The sequence below is a fragment of the Brassica napus genome, chromosome A7, assembly GCF_020379485.1.
Source record: "Brassica napus cultivar Da-Ae chromosome A7, Da-Ae, whole genome shotgun sequence".
Taxonomy (NCBI): domain Eukaryota; kingdom Viridiplantae; phylum Streptophyta; class Magnoliopsida; order Brassicales; family Brassicaceae; genus Brassica; species Brassica napus.
This window is the reverse complement of record NC_063440.1, coordinates 13,979,190-13,995,552: the sequence shown is the minus strand read 5'-3', so window position 1 is coordinate 13,995,552 and position 16,363 is coordinate 13,979,190. Positions and strand designations below refer to the sequence as shown.

The following is a 16,363-nucleotide window of genomic DNA, read 5'->3' as shown; positions in this document are numbered from 1 at the left end:
AAAATAAAAGATATTTTTGCTAAAATTGTACTTACCTGGCCAAGGAGATCGACCATCTTTTTACGGATCGATCGAATGTTGAGCATGTGGTCGATCCAAAAATACTCTGCAGTTTAATAAAATGTTTAAAACATTTATTCCAACACTCAAAAGATAGTTTTGCTAAATATGATAATTAAATAGCCAATAAAATTACAAAAAAATATTTAAATAGTAAAAAATATGTTAATTTAACGTGTTAAAATTTAAAAGTAAATTTTAATTATGACATGCATTTTAACATTTATATAAATATAAATCATAGCCTAAATATAAATAATTTAACAACTTAAATTAGAAAAAATAAAAATCCCGGGCGTAGCCCGGGTTAATCCCTAGTATCTTTATATATAAAGTAGTGTTTTGATCTCTCCTCCTTGCTCCACATAGGATTCCACCTAGGAAAATCGAGCTCTGACGTTGTGACACCTGTCTAGCCAAACAAAACACACCGTATCATTTAAACGTAATCAAATTAAAATGGGCTTCGTCTTGAATATTTAGCGGGCTCCTTCTTATTAAGTTTTGTAAAAGTCAAAAAGTAACCCCGTTAAAGAGACTAATATTTTCTTAGCGCAAGCGATATCCAGTTTTAGGGTTCATCTTCTTCTTTGATCTTTCACCAACAATGGAGTTTCAGGAGGGTTGAGTTAGACGAATCGTCGTGAACAATCCCTATATTAAACATCGTAGTTTCGTTTTCGGTTCTTATCCTCCGAAACGTTACGAGATTATTGATTCAATGCCATTAACACCTTTTAACTCCTTCGACTACTACAGATCACTCATTCAATGATTCTTATCTCCTTTACATGCGGTGGATCTCCACCTATATAAAGTTCATACCTTTAACACATCCCCGCAATTCCTCATAGCTATACATTGGTTTCCGACGATTTGGTGTATCGCTTATTGTAATGATATCATCTCGCCGTCTTCTCCCTGTAGGTACATCGCTCATTGTAAATCTCTTTTAATATTCAATATTTATTCTGATGAATTTCGTTGTCAACTCCAAAAGGTTGAGCTCTTCTGATTGCTCTCCCTGTTTCAATCGCATTTTATTCTAAGGTGAAACAAGATTGTTCCAAATCCTCACAGTTTGGTTTCCGACGACTCGGGATCATTATTAGCTATTGTGGCAGAGAAACGTGTCGTTGCAGTGCTGACAACTATAGCAGAAGACGACATCCCAAATATCAGTCATGAGTTTGAGCCGGTGGAACAAAGGTAAATATCTCTGATACTCTAATACATTGCTCATTGTGTATAAGTTTAAGTTTGACTCGATAAATATCAGAGAGGGATATGGAAAACGAATATCTTGCATTTCTCAAAGTATTTTTTAAGAAAAACAACAACCTCTACGTTCATGCAAGCCAATCTTTCCCTGTAAAATTCGAGAGGTTCATCGGTGGTGATAATAATGGATTTTGAGTTAATTGGGTTCTCATCTTCTAGCATATGCATCATCTATTTCATTCGAAGCGACATACTCTAACTATTATTTTCGTTTGGTGCTTTTAATCTTATACGTTTTGTTCCAGATCGATGATTTATACATTCAGTCAAAGGGAGTCTCTAAACATTTTTATTCATATGCTTTCTGCAGCAAAAGCTCCTGCAGTGCTTTGACCATCAAGATATGTGTTTTGTATGTTTCAGGTCATGGGTTACTGCAAGTACTCCCCTACACAACAGCATCACGAATTGAGGGTTAGAATCCTTCTTTATGTGTACCTGAGATATTAGAAAACAGACGGGTTAGTGAAGCAGCTTAAAGTCTAAACACAAAAACATGCTGGATTTGAGATGTTGGATGGAGCCAATGAGCTATCTGTAGCAAAAAAAAACAAGAATTGTGCTCATATATAACAAATTCGATTCAGAGTTGATATTTTTGCATAACTAAATACAGGTGGAGCGGGAGAGAGGTTAGCAGTCTTTAATTATGGGATGTTCTGTGCATTACTAGCCAAATAAAATCTGTTCTGGTACGTCTGATTGAAGAATTTCTTATCAATAGTGTTAGTGAGGTTATATTATTTTCAGCTAAACACATGTGGCATTTTCACCTTTCAAAATAAGGAGTTGCGAAGTCAACAACAATTTTCGAAGTACAGAAGTAGCAGCGGCAATTGTGGGGATGATTGCTTGACTTTTTGACTTTCATCGATTGTCATGCTCAAGGTACAATTTCTCAGCGGTTTTTCTAAGTTCCATAGTAATTTATATATTTCTAAATCTGAGGCAGAACATGCTTGTGGACTGTTTGTTTTGTGTGTTTACTGGTATTTCCATTGATAAATTGGGAATCATCAACCTAGAGTGAAATAAGACTGTCTTAGGATTGTTAATGCTTATTTTTAGATGCAAGTTTATGTTGATTCTGAGGTTTTTGTAGAATGCATACATGGTCTTTAATTAAGTGCCAAAGAGAACATGTGCAGGATGAAGCTGAAAAATCCTCAGAAGAGGGATCAAATGCAAGCTAAGCATCCTGGAGTTCATAGCCCGCAAATCTAGCTAATCCATCTGTTTCACACGTTTTTTAATTGATGCGTGCAAGAAGACCAGCAGTCATGGACTAAGATTCATACTTCTTCTACTCTATACCATCATATGTACGCCTTGATAGTTTGAGATTGAACAAGAAATTACAACATTGTTTCATAGTTTGAGAAGAAGAAATATGGTGGTTGGTGACTGTTTTGTATAATGGAATAGATTGGACAGAGCTAGGCTGGTATTGGAGTTAAAAAATTTTAATTTTCTTGAAGAAATGCCTAACAGAGACATGGAAGCTGAAAAATGGATAGACAGCAGAGAGTTGTAGAATTTCAGTAGGCATGATTGGGTATATATACTTAAAAGGTCACCTGAATCATAACTTTGGTTATTTCTTTTACTTGATCAAGCAGTATCGTAAAGGCTAACTACTAAAACGAAGGTATAGCTTGCTTAAATCTGAAATGAGAAAATCTCAATATTATTCATATATATGTGCTTCCATCGTATTGGTTCGAGTAACATGCACAAAGAACTACATGAGATATAAGTATATAACTATACGGAGTAAACAATACAATAATTGAAGTAAAAAAAATGGAAGAAAGAGTTAGTGGAACTCTTTAAAATTCATAAACACAAAACTTTTTAAATTTTCCTTAAAATAAAAGTTATAACAATTGTCTGTGCATATAAGTCACTCACAAATGTATTCATTGCCAATTTTTATCACAATTTTAAGTTATAAATCTTCAACAATGTGGGGAAGTAACACACTAAAAACATACATGAGATGAATATATTGAGGACATTTAACATGTAAATAAATAATGCATTTTATTTATTTTTTTATGAATTTCTTTGAATAAGAGATATAATTTAGTTTTACTTAAAATAATGAGTATTTATATTATCTTTACCTACTAATATTGTAATAAAATATATTATAAATATTAAATAACATATAAGCAAAGTGATAAACAAAAATATAAAATAAATAATATATATTAACAAATTGAAATATATAATCCGCGCGCAGACGGACTCTTTTTATTTTAAGTGAAATGAAACATGTCTACAATTTAACCAATTAAATACTATAACTAGAATTTAATTCATTTTTATTCATTATGTTCTTCACCTTATATATAATTCCTAATAACAAAAAAATTGGATACTAGAATTTTTAAATTGCGTAAGCCAAAAGCAATGAATCATTTAAAATTATTTTATGTTTGTCTATAGCTATTTATATTTTTATAATAAATTCTAAAATTTATATATTAAATAAACATACTAAATATATAATCAAAATTAAAATTAAAACAAAAAACCCGGGCGTAGCCCGGGCCGACCCTAGTATAAGTTATATAACACATTATAAAAATCCAATTAGTAGTTTAATAACAGGAAAGCCCAAATTTAACAATTCTAAAGAAAGAAAACTGCAAATCTATATTATTAAAGTTGAAGTACACATTGAGATTGTTTGGCAATATGGATAGTAGTTAAAAAAAATAATACTGTTTGGAAACATGGATAGCAGTAAATTAGGAAAAAAATAATGGGTTTATGCTACTAAAAAAATTAGAAGTCCATTACTTCATATTAAAAAGTAATGGGTCTATGTTACTTGATATATATATTCAAATCAAAATAATAATTTAAAATTAATTTATATAAAAAATTCATTCAAATTCATTCAATTTGATTAAAAAAATTTTAATATATATAAGAAAAATACAATACAAAGCCCGATTTCAAACACCAACTTAAATTATGGTTTTTATATTTCATATTAAATTTTAAAATATAATATATGTGATTATTTATATGATTGTACGTATAAAATATTATTAATTATAAGAAAACTTATTTGATGGTACATATAAAATACGATTAATTATATGATAACACATATTTTGTAACCTATGATGACACATATAGGATATATATATAATAATGATTAGGGGTGAGCATTCGGGTTTGTTTTCGGATCTTTTTGAGATTTCGTGTTCAGTTCAGATCTTTAAGAATTTGGTTTGGATTTGGATAACCAATTTAAATAGGTTTGGTTTAAATATTTGGATAGAGAATTAATAATTATTCAAGTATTTTTTAGAGTTTTGAGTATATTTTAACTATTTAAGATATTTACGTTTGATTATTTGTATATATTTTCAAGCATTTAAACGAACTTAAAAGTGTCATATATATTCTGGATGTTTATATATATATTAAATCTAAAAATAATTAATATATATAAGTACATAAATCTATTTTGGATACCCAAAATACTTCGGTTCGGATCGGATTAGATTTCAGTTCTTCAAATACTAAAATTTTGAATAATTCAGATATTTAATTAATTCCGGTTCGGATTTAGCACTACTTATTCGGATTGGGATCGGTTCAATTCTTCGAATTCTAGTTTTTTACCCAACCCTAAATAGTGACATAAAAATCAAATAGCATCATATTTTTTTAAAAAATATACCCGCACGGGCGTGCGGGTCAAAATCTAGTTTATTTTATTAAAACTGAAGTACAAAATAGAATTAACTTTCGTTTCAACAATTTTATTACACATTTTTTTCTTCTTTTCTTACTCTTCATAATTTCATCATTAATTACTTACCATAATAATATATCCACAGCTTTTTATTCATCTTTTACTCATCCTAACAATTAATTTGTGAAAAATAAAACAAAGAGTTAATTTACTTTTAGCCATATCCATAAACCATGTGACAAGTAAACAAAAAAATTGATCAAGGCAGTGAGTTCTTCGAATTATTTTGCTGGAGGCTGTTTTCTATTTGTTTACACTAGTATTTAAAAAAAAATTATAAATACAAATCAAATTAGTATATAAATAATTATTTAATTTAAATGTAAAGTATACATGTGAATAGTTATTTTTAATACAATATTATATTTATATGTGTTGTTTCACACATATATTCATTTATCTAATAATCAAATTAAAATTAATAAGATAAATATATAATATAATTATGGTTTATAATAATAATAAAGCAAATAACAGCATGTAACTTATTCAATTTTATGTTTAAAAATGTCATATAAGCTTTAAATATATGGTAAATATTAAAAGTATTAACCACTAAACATATATTAATGTATATAAAATTTAAATCAAACACCCATATGAACATGCGGATTGTTAGATCTTTTTTTTTTAAGACAGTTATACTCGGTCGAGCGAGTCAATTACGACTTATATATCCGGTCGGATAGGGTTAATATTAATTAGGGGTTTAGCTTATTAGGATCTGGGCTCTGATATCATGTTATAGTCGAGTTTATTATGGGCTTCCAACTCAAAACCAATTGGCAATTAGTAGATTGACCATAACTATTTATATATTAATTAATGTCCTATTGATTTTCCAATGTGAGATACATATCCCTTAATACGGATCATGTTTTAGTTCGTATTATTATACACTGCATGTTGGGGGCAGTATATATATATGTTAGTTATTGGATCGATTTTTTTCTGCAAGAAAAATATGCTACCCACCCAAAAAAAACTTCAAGCGCTCATACGTACGTTAAAAATAGTACGTAACGTGCAACAAATAAACTAATATGCCTCCAACCAAAAAAACCAAAAGCATGTTTATGTTGTGGGAATTGTTACTTTTTTATTTAATTTTGTTGGAACAGTAAGAAAAAGCCAAATAGTTTTTTTTGTCAAAAATTAAATATGACTGCCAAGAGATATGATTATTGAGCTGGTACGAAAGATAGCTTCTTCTTTTTTGTCAATTGGGTTTTATTAGAACATCCGGTGGGAATTTTTCTAAATTTTTTTTTTTTTAATTTCATCTAAAAATTCATATATATGTATGTATATATAAATAATACTCCCTCCATTTCAATATAGATGATGTTTTAGGTGATTGTTTTTGTTTCACAATAGATGATGTTTTCACATATCTAAATAGCTTTAATTTTATCAAAAACTGTGTAGCCAATAATATTTTTATTATGTTTGTTTATAATTAAATAATTTAGTGTTAAATTATATTTTAATGATTTTTTTATTTAGAAAATATAATTTCTTAATATGTGTGCAAATAACCAAAACTTCATCTATTATGATACATAGAGAGTATAATTTAATTGTGGGTACGAAATTTTTGATTGGTGTGAAAGTTAGCTAAATGAAAAGGAGATTTGTTATTTTTTTTCCCCTCTGAATATTTAATATTAAGGGTCAAAGCCCATCCGAAAACATTACAATAAGAGGCCCAAAACTCTGGACCAACTAAAAAAAAACCACAAACGGGCCTAAAGACCAAACCCCACAGCCCAGAAGCTGGAAACCCTAGTCTCCCCAAGCTAACCGACGTCAACGGCGCCGCACACCACCAGATTGAGACTGTGCGACCTTCACCGCTCGAGAACCTTCATCGGAGAGCATCCATCGATCTAACACATCGAGATCTCGTCCGAAACCCAAGCCAAACGGTTCACCACACACCAACACAGATCTATGATATCACTCGAACAAATAAACGCCTACAATCAATCCATCACCTCCGACATCCATGCAGCGGTTTCAGATGATAGATCAAGAGGCAGAGAGGCTTTGAAGTGCAGACTCATAGATCGAGAAGAAAATGAATAAAACCCGGAGCCAAAAAAACAAAACCGGAGAAGGCGATACTAGAGGAGCTACCATCCCCCGGGAACACAAACCCCACAGCCCAGAAGCTGGAAACCCTAGTCTCCCCAAGCTAACCGACGTCAACGGCGCCGCACACCACCATATTGAGACTGTACGACCTTCACCGCTCGAGAACCTTCATCGGAGAGCATCCATCGATCTAACACATCGAGATCTCGTCCGAAACCCAAGCCAAACGGTTCACCACACACCAACACAGATCTATGATATCACTCGAACAAATAAACGCCTACAATCAATCCATCACCTCCGACATCCATGCAGCGGTTTCAGATGATAGATCAAGAGGCAGAGAGGCTTTGAAGTGCAGACTCATAGATCGAGAAGAAAAGGAATAAAACCCGGAGCCAAAAAAACAAAACCGGAGAAGGCGATACTAGAGGAGCTACCATCCCCCGGGAACACAAGCCGACGACAGCGGTACTGACAAGGCCACCGCCTCCCGGAAACAAAAGCCGACGATAGCAGAGCTGTAGAAGCCTCTACCTCTCGGAAACAAAATCGGCAGCGACGGAGCTGTCAAAGCCTCCACCTTCCGGAACCAACTAAAACGAGAGAAGAGGAAGGCTTAAACAGAAAACAAACCGGACCGACGGTGGCTGTGAAAGCCCACTCCGCCGGCCGGTGATACTTTTCTCGTCTGAGATCTAGAAAGATTTCTCGTCTGTCATCTCGAAACCACCACAGACGAGAAAAGGATCTTAAACAACCTAACCTGCTCTTATCAGTAGAGATTTGTTATTTTTTTTTTTTTATCAGCGTTATTTTTTCTTGCACAAAAAAAAACATTTTAAATCTGAACAAGGATAGGATACTACACTATGGTGTGGAAAGGATGGACCGTCGCCGCCAAGCCGGTTAGAATTGGGCTGGGCCTGAAGAGAGTGTGAATTGTGGATCTTGGTGAATGTGAATGGATTAAAAAGAAATATGAACCCATCAGAAGTTTCGAGTTTCTTATTAGTTTTATAACTTTATTTGAATTAAAAGGTCAAGACAGTTTCGAGTTTCTTGGTTATTTTACTTGTTTGTGAAGAAATGTACAACTAGAAAAGACATCAATGTAGAACTATAAATACAGAGACTTCTCATTTAATCAGCACCCTCTCTCTTACTCCAAGTATTTATTATCCGAACTCATCAACCTTCCTTGGAGAAATATGATCGGTGTTGACCGAAGAACGACCGGTCTGACTCAAGCTCACGCAGCTGGTCTCCGCCGTCTCTCAGCCCGCGCCGCCGCACCATCCACTCCTACGGTCAGAAACAGCCTTCTACCCTTCTCCACTTTCCCCGATGAAATAATCACTCGTATAAAGAACTCGGGCGTCCAAATCCAACCGGGTCTCTCCAACTCCGAGTTCGCCCGAGTTGAAGCCGAGTTCGGTTTCGTCTTCCCACCGGACCTCCGTGTTATCCTCTCCTCCGGCCTCTCCGTAGACGCAGGCTTCCCAGACTGGCGCTCTCCAGGAGCTCGTCGCCACCTCCGTGCCATGATCGATCTACCAAACGCAGCTGTATCGCTCCAAGTCGCGAAGAACAGTCTCTGGTGCAAATCTTGGGGCCTTAAACCACCCGACCCGGAAAAAGCTTTACGGGTCGCGAGAAACGCCTTGAAGAGAGCTCCTCTGTTGATTCCCGTTTTCGACCACTGTTACATTCCTTGTAGCCCGTCTTTGGCGGGTAACCCGGTCTTCTTCGTGGACGAAACTCGGATATTTTGCTGCGGGTCGGATCTATCCGAGTTTTTCCAGCGTGAGTCTGCTTTTCGCAGCCACAAAACTCTCACCAAGCAGATGTCTTCTGGATCATCCACGAACGTCTCTACGAGGAGCTTAGATTCGGGTCGGGTTATCGGGTCGAGTACTTCGAGATGGGTGGAGTTCTGGAGCGAAGCGGCGGTGGATCGCTGCCGGAGAAACTCTGGCTCCACATCATCGTCGTGGTCATCTCACTCTACATCGCCGGACCTTCCAAGAAAGGAAACTCCGATATGGGTGAACCAGTACGTAAACCGGATCGGTTCGGTTTTGAGAGGAGGCGGGTGGGAGGAATCCGATATCGACGATATGATCCACGTGTCGGCATCTGGTTTCTTTGAGAGTGAAGTGGTGGTTCTGGACAATCAAACGGTTCTTGATGTGCTTCTTTTGAAAGTGGGTCGGTTATCGGAGTTGCTCCGTAAAACTGGGTGGAGCTCCGAAGAAGTATCGGATGCTCTTGGTTTTGAATATCGACGGGAGAAAGAAAGAAAGCCGGTGAAGAAATTATCGCCTGAGCTTATAGAACGAGTTGAAAAACTTGGTGAATGGGTTTCCCGGTTATGAAACTTGTTCATGCATGCATGTGTTTCTAATAACACAAAAACAAAAGTATTTCATGATGTTTAGAGCATCCGCAATGGTGAGTCCCATTGCGGAGTCCTTAGAGTATTAAATATTTTTTTTTTTTTTGATTTGTGTTTGTTTGTATAGTGAAGGATCTGAATTGAAATGGTGAGTCCAATGGTGAGTCCCATTGCAGAGTCCTTAGGTATATAAATATTATTATTTTTTATTTATTATTTTAAAAAGAAAAATTTTAGTAAAACATGGTTAAACAAAAACAAGATAAAATTAAAAAGATGATTAAATATAAAGATACAACATGAGGCCTTATAAATATTTAAGATGCTAAAATTTAAAAATACAACATGTTTATGATTCACCAAATTTGTTCCAAATATTTTCTATTAAATCATATTTCAGTCGATGATGTGCCTGGGTATCGTGAACATCATCCCGAATACCGATAATATTATGGATATTTGTAGGCATGTCGTTACTGACCCGGGAACTTCTTTGGCCGTCTTCTTCTTCAAATTCATAATCATCATACCGAATGTATCCATCTCGTTCATTTTCGACTATCATATTGTGTAGTATGATACATGCTCTCATAATCTTCCCAATCTTCTGTTTGTTCAATGAAAGAGCCGGGTTCTTCACAATCGCAAATCGAGATTGCAATACTCCAAAAGCCCTTTCCACATCTTTGCGGGTTGCTTCTTGTTTTTTAGCAAATAATTCTGCCTTAGGACCTTGCGGACTTGTGATAGATTGGATAAAGGTTGCCCATTTGGGGTAGATACCGTCAGTGAGATAGTAGGCCAAGTTATAGTTGTGTCCGTTGACCACATACTCTACCATGGGAGCTCGGCCTTCGAAAATGTCATCAAAAACAGGAGACCGATCCAAGACATTAATATCGTTTAAAGTACCTGGTGGACCGAAGAAAGCGTGCCATATCCATAGGTCTTGTGAAGCCACAGCCTCTAAGACAATTGTCGGTTTTCCCGAGCCACGTGCGTACTGTCCTTTCCAAGCGGTTGGGCAATTCTTCCATTCCCAATGCATGCAGTCAATGCTTCCAACCATCCCAGGAAAACCGCGTTTCTCTCCAATATCGAGCAACCGTTGAAGATCCTCAGCTGTGGGCCTTCGTAGATACTCTTCTCCAAATAGGTGTATAATTCCGGCAGTGAAATGGTGTAAACATGAAAGTGCTGTGCTTTCACCAAGTCGGAGATATTCGTCTGCCGCATCAGCCGCTGAACCGTAAGCAAGTTGACGAATGGCCGCTGTACATTTTTGTAGTGGAGAAAGACCAGACCGCCCGGTTGCATCTCTTCTTTGTGTAAAGAATGGAATGTTGTCTGAGAGGCTGACCACTATACGCAAGAATAAATCCTTACTCATGCGGAACCGGCGTCTGAATAAATGGGCCGAGAATGTTGAATGTTCGCTGAAGTAGTCATTCCATAAACGGTCGTGTCCTACTTCACGGTTTCGCTCTATATAAGCACGCCTCTTCTGCTTATTGGGTTGAGACTCGACAATGTCATTGTATGTATCATCCACTATTTCGTCGATAATTTCATCCAATCTTTCATCAACGTTATCGGATGAGGATGAAGACATCTTTAGATAGCCCTACGTTAAACCAAAATTTTACTTATTGTTTACTTAAATTTTAGTAATTTTTTATAAAAAATGAAAAATTTTGCTAGTCTTTTTTATATAAAAAAATTCGAAAATTCAATTTTTGTAAACCAAATTTAGTAGGAATATTCACATTTTTAGTATTATTATTGAGATTTTTACTCAACCAGCCGAATACATGCAACGGGGTGAGAAAATCATTTCATTATTATTCATATTTTTAGTCAATCAAACCCATGTAAATCGTATGGTCAGATTCATTTAACTAACCGTGAACACAAATGCACCCGTTACACAAATCGTATGGTCAGATTCATTTAACTAACCTTGAACACAGAATAGAAACGACCGTTACAGTTAATACATTTAACTAATGTAATCTAGTTCTAGAAAAGATCTTCCTACATTTTTTCAGTTCTAATATGGAACACATGTTTCAGTTTAACCAAAAGTACCAAAAGAACGACTGTTATAGAGTGATAAGTGTTACCTAATACAAAGAGAAGGCAGCAAGAGAATACAAGAACTACTTCTTCTTATTCCAAGAAGATACAACGACTGCTTCTACTTCTTTTACAAAGATGAAGCACCAAAAGGATACAAGTTTTGAACAACAAAGACAAGTACTTATAATACTAGAATTGAACACAAATACACCCGTGACTGGGTTCACATCCGCTAACGACCAAAAGACTTTCAGACCTCCCAATGCACCCGTGACTGGGTTCACATGGCTTCACGGACCTGACACATCAAATAAGACAACAGTTAGTACAATAGAAAAACAAGTAAAAGTCCCAACTTCACAAAACAAATTTAATACCTATAAGCAAGACTAATAAATCACAACATTTCAGACATTAGTTTGAGTTTTAAAGTAGTCTCCATCTCTGATAGTGGCTCTGTTTTCGCGAGTAAACGATCTAGGAGTTTATGTCTAGAGATTCTTTCTTTAGTTCCTAAAACAGCCTGCAGCTTCGTCAACTCCTCCTCTCTAGCATTCTTCTTCTTCTTACATCCAGCTTTGGCAGCCTTTACCCCGGGAGGTCTACCCTCTTCTTCTCCCTGTTCCCCTTCTTCTCTATCACCCGCCAAAGGTGGTTTCCGCTTCTCCTTACCACCGTCCTTAGACGTATGAGTTGCGCACCATTTCTGGTCATGCCTCAACTCCCTCCAGCAGTGATCCAGGGCGAACTTGTAGCCGTAATTACTGAAGAAAATGTCTAAAGCTGCTTTGATGAGATCATCATCATTCTGCCCACTCCTCTGCTCCCTCAGAGCCCCATCATAGCAGCCAGCAAACTTGGATACTTGCTCGTTAATCCGAGCCCACCTCTGCTTGCAAGGACGAACCAACCTCGGTATAGTCCCAACCAGGAGAGGGCTTGCGTTGTAGTAGTCTACAATACGGTTCCAGAAAGCATCAGCTTTTTGCTCAGTGCTCACCACAGGGTCCTTACTGGTGTTAAGCCACGCACCAATAAGGATTTTATCATCTGTGATAGTCCATTTCCTCCTCTCCTTCACACCAGGCTCATCGGGAACTTGGCTACCTAACCTATTAGCTTCGGGTGATTCAAGGTCAATGGGATTTTGACTATTTAGTAGGTTTACATAGCCAGAAGGGTTATTAGCCATGGTTAGAGGTTAGAGGTTGGGTTGTGACATTATTCTACCGACACTACTACTTAAATAAGCAAAGTCTAAACTAATTAAAGCCTATCAAATCAGAGCAGTTGGGAAGATAGAAAGCAAATAAGTTACATTAACACCTATTCTAATCCGAGTAAATACCTATCAAACTAAGTAATAAAAGCCAGTCAAATCATTCCAATACAAACCAAACAATTAGCTTAATTCCTTTCAAACACAACTAGAGTACTACTTTTAACCTTCATTTCAAACGACCGTTACAGTATTTATATTTAAAAAGAAATAGTACCTGATTACATATAATTCTGACAAACGCCATTCTCCTTTGAAACCTTTCCAACAATTCCTGGAAAAAATATGAGATAAAACAGTAGCTTAATTCCTGCTTTCTTCATATCCTATATGAAAATCCAATGAAATAAGAGGACAGAAACTAACCTCGTAGAATCACTAACACCAAACCTATTAAGAGTAAGAGACAGACCATTAGCTTAATTCCTGCTTTCTTCATAGCGCTAAGCTCTTCTACCGTCTTCTCAAGTTTAAGGCGCTTCTGCTCACTCTCATCTACCGTCTTCTCAAGACCAAGGCGCTTCTGCTCACTCTCTCCAGCAGTGTTCTTAAGATCACTAAGTTGCCTCTGAAACTCCCTCATCTCCTCCATGACTGCCACTTCCCACCATTTCCACACGTGGCAGTCTCCATCATCAGCATGAACGCACGTAAAGTACCTTCTGTATGGGTCTTTAGAAGTGTAAGAGCAGCCGAGAACAGGCTGAGCTCCACAGTAGCAAGTCGTGGGGATTCCATCATCAGCCTCTGGTTCACGTGGGTAATCAACCGGCATTGCATTGCGGTTGCTACTGTCAGTTTCATCCGCGTACATCTGAGCTTCGGCTTCAAGCAGGGAGGTTATGTCCAGAGAGTCTGATGATGAAGAGGGCTGGCTGTAGCTGTAATCTTGTCCCATATTCTTTAACCTGAAAGAAGTGAAGAACACAGTTAAATCAATTACTTATGACATTCGCAAAAACAAACGCATATATACAACCGAGTAGTGATTTAATAGAACCCCAAGACTACTCCCTTAAAATGAACATATCGATTCAACAAGATCAAACAAATCAATTACATCTGACATTGAAACCAATTTGGGATTTCAATCCGTGTAAGAAAAAAAGAGAAGATCCGCTTCCGATTCAAACCAAAATCGATCTGAAACCCTATATACAAACAAACCCTCTCCCCAAATCGAGTAATCCCCAAATTTTTGAAAACCCTAATTTCAATCATTCAACGAAATCGATATAAAAACCCCCATTATACAACCCGATGGAGAGGAAACAAGAAGATTACTGATCTAATGAAGCGAAAATCAACGATTTTAGAGAAAGATTTACCTAAAACGAAGCAGAGTTGAATTGCCTACGATATCGCCTTTCTCTCCTTTCGAATTTTTTTTTCTACGGTTTCGGTCGAGAATGAGATTTCTCGCTTGACCCAACAAAACACAAACCGACCCCAACCCAGTAAGAAGAAGACACGTACTCAAGGATCAGCCCCTTAAAATCCTTCTCGAGGGGGCACTCCTTAAGTTTACACAAAAAAATATTATTATTATATTTACCCTAAGCTAAGGATTAGCGTTAAGGATCCGACATGGACCGCCGTTGCACTTGCTCTATAACACTATAATTTTCTGTTTTTTTTTCTAATAAATTTTAATCATGGAATTAAACTACTAACATTCGAATAGTGATGATGCTATATAATAACAAAAAAAATATGAAATTTGGATACGTACCGGTAAATCAGCATGCATGCATCTTAATTCTTAAGGGTCGTTTATTTATACCAACGCATGTGTGAGGACTGTTCCAAACAAACCACAAACTACGGCAAGGACGGCGCCGTCTGAACGCATAGTTATATTTTCTTTACCTTAACCTCGTTACATATAATATCGAGTTACGTGGAAGTACTATTAAATGATTATATACACATGTTGAATAGACACTATTAATTATCATGTAAATCACCTCAAGTGCTTTAAACTTATAGAATTAAATCGGTAAACAAAAAAAAAAATGTTTCGGCTAGCAGTTTGTAAAGTCGGGTCAACAAAGTTGTTGGATTCTGTGTTTGTCAGGTGACATGAACAATTATTTGAGGAACTAAACGAGTTAAGCCAAAATTATAAAGGTATGTACGTGACCAAACACCTAAATATCCAGATACTTACTCAGCTAGATGAGTTGAATCGGACAGTCGATAGCTGGATACACCTTCGAGATCAAATGCATTTGTAGTATAGGTATATTCTACGAATGTAACAGAGAAAGGCAATGTCGTTGGTAACAACTTCAATTATTATGTTAAGCAATCATTAACATCCATAGCTAACTAATACTACTGCTGTATTATATTGTAGAGTTGTATTGTATATATACACTATACAACACCCGTTTTGCTATTCAATAATACTGCAAAGGTCTCCGTTTAATTTATTTTCTTGTTCACTATTTTATTTTATGAGAACTGAAACCAACAAACCTAACTACGTAGCCTTGATCAATCAGTAGATATGTTCTCCAATCAAAATGTGATATTTATATCGTATACCATGTTTATACAAAATCGTTATTTTTTTTTTTTTTTTTGAACAACAAAAAATCGTTATTTAGTATACATAAATACGCACATATAATCTACCTACGCCAATTAATGTTGTTCTTCCAATCACGTGGGTCTGAATCGCACCGCCCATCTTGCCTTCCCCATCGGTCTGATTTCTTCACGAGAGAAACCCAAAAAAGAACAGCGCAAATAATTGTAAACAGCAAAAGTCATAAAAGAGTAAGAACTCATGCATAAACCACATGAATAGTAATACCAATGAAGGGGTCCATCTTAGAGAATATTCATGAAATTACAGCTGTTGATTAAAAAAAAACTAAGAGAGGTACGATCAGATGGGCGGTGGCGCAGGAGAACGAGGAACCAAGAGATGTCAATGGAAGGTTGGTTCGATCAATATATGTATCACAGTGGTTGGTTCGATCAATATATGTATGGTTGGTTCGATCAATATATGTATGATGTATCACAGTGGAATTGGACAGAGGATATTAATGGAAGATGGGACCTTACCTCAAACATCAAAACATGTCAGTAAAAATTATTGTTTCACACTTTACAATCTTCCCCTTCTTACTTCTACATTTATTATCCACATGAATTAGATGTTCCAAGTACCAAAACAACTCGTATATTTTTTTTTGAACGGCAAAAATGTTCACTTCCCAAATCCCATTTGTGTCATGTTTAGCTCTCATCAATTATACAAACAAAATTTTCATACCAAATTCTTGAGGATTCGTTGATGACTTCAAACCGGTTTTCCATCTGAGTATCTCCCTTACCCTCATGGTAGCCTTGTAAGCGTTAAGAGATTATAAATTAT

At 36.0% G+C, this 16,363-nt stretch overlaps 4 protein-coding genes and 1 long non-coding RNA gene across 7 annotated transcripts; 2 read left to right on the top strand and 3 right to left on the bottom strand.

The window, feature by feature from the left end:
* Positions 1-476: 476 nt before the first annotated feature.
* LOC125576538 lies at positions 477-2,751 on the top strand. 3 transcript variants are annotated; one of them, XR_007314962.1, is made up of 6 exons: positions 477-987; positions 1,111-1,269; positions 1,587-1,755; positions 1,958-2,033; positions 2,128-2,229; positions 2,490-2,751. It is a non-coding gene; the product is annotated as an uncharacterized LOC125576538 (long non-coding RNA). The 3 variants fall into 3 exon arrangements; XR_007314964.1 differs by having other exon boundaries at positions 479-987; positions 1,705-1,755; positions 2,477-2,751; XR_007314963.1 differs by having other exon boundaries at positions 487-987; positions 1,705-1,755.
* Positions 2,752-8,067: 5,316 nt separating this feature from the next.
* On the top strand, positions 8,068-9,823 carry LOC106356504. The gene has a single exon (XM_048736826.1). The coding sequence runs from the start codon at positions 8,428-8,430 to the stop codon at positions 9,592-9,594; it is 1,167 nt and encodes a 388-aa protein (XP_048592783.1). The 5' UTR covers positions 8,068-8,427; the 3' UTR covers positions 9,595-9,823.
* A 108-nt stretch (positions 9,824-9,931) lies between these two features.
* On the bottom strand, positions 9,932-11,226 carry LOC106355313. The gene is made up of 2 exons (XM_048735527.1): positions 10,197-11,226; positions 9,932-9,939 (listed from the first exon to the last, which is right to left on the bottom strand). Exons 1-2 carry the CDS (start codon positions 11,224-11,226, stop codon positions 9,932-9,934), a joined length of 1,038 nt encoding a protein of 345 aa, XP_048591484.1.
* An 864-nt stretch (positions 11,227-12,090) lies between these two features.
* LOC106355314 (glutathione S-transferase T3-like) lies at positions 12,091-12,885 on the bottom strand. The gene has a single exon (XM_013795288.1). The coding sequence runs from the start codon at positions 12,883-12,885 to the stop codon at positions 12,091-12,093; it is 795 nt and encodes a 264-aa protein (XP_013650742.1).
* A 240-nt stretch (positions 12,886-13,125) lies between these two features.
* On the bottom strand, positions 13,126-13,880 carry LOC111199469 (uncharacterized protein At4g04775-like). Its single transcript, XM_048736825.1, has one exon. The coding sequence runs from the start codon at positions 13,868-13,870 to the stop codon at positions 13,334-13,336; it is 537 nt and encodes a 178-aa protein (XP_048592782.1). The 5' UTR covers positions 13,871-13,880; the 3' UTR covers positions 13,126-13,333.
* Positions 13,881-16,363: the final 2,483 nt, after the last annotated feature.

Excerpts from the sequence above, each read along its gene's own strand:
- LOC106356504 (XM_048736826.1), top strand. The coding sequence starts at position 8,428 with ATGATCGGTGTTGACCGAAGAACGACCGGTCTGACTCAAGCTCACGCA.
- LOC106355313 (XM_048735527.1), bottom strand. The coding sequence starts at position 11,226 with ATGTCTTCATCCTCATCCGATAACGTTGATGAAAGATTGGATGAAATT.
- LOC106355314 (XM_013795288.1), bottom strand. The coding sequence starts at position 12,885 with ATGGCTAATAACCCTTCTGGCTATGTAAACCTACTAAATAGTCAAAAT.
- LOC111199469 (XM_048736825.1), bottom strand. The coding sequence starts at position 13,870 with ATGGGACAAGATTACAGCTACAGCCAGCCCTCTTCATCATCAGACTCT.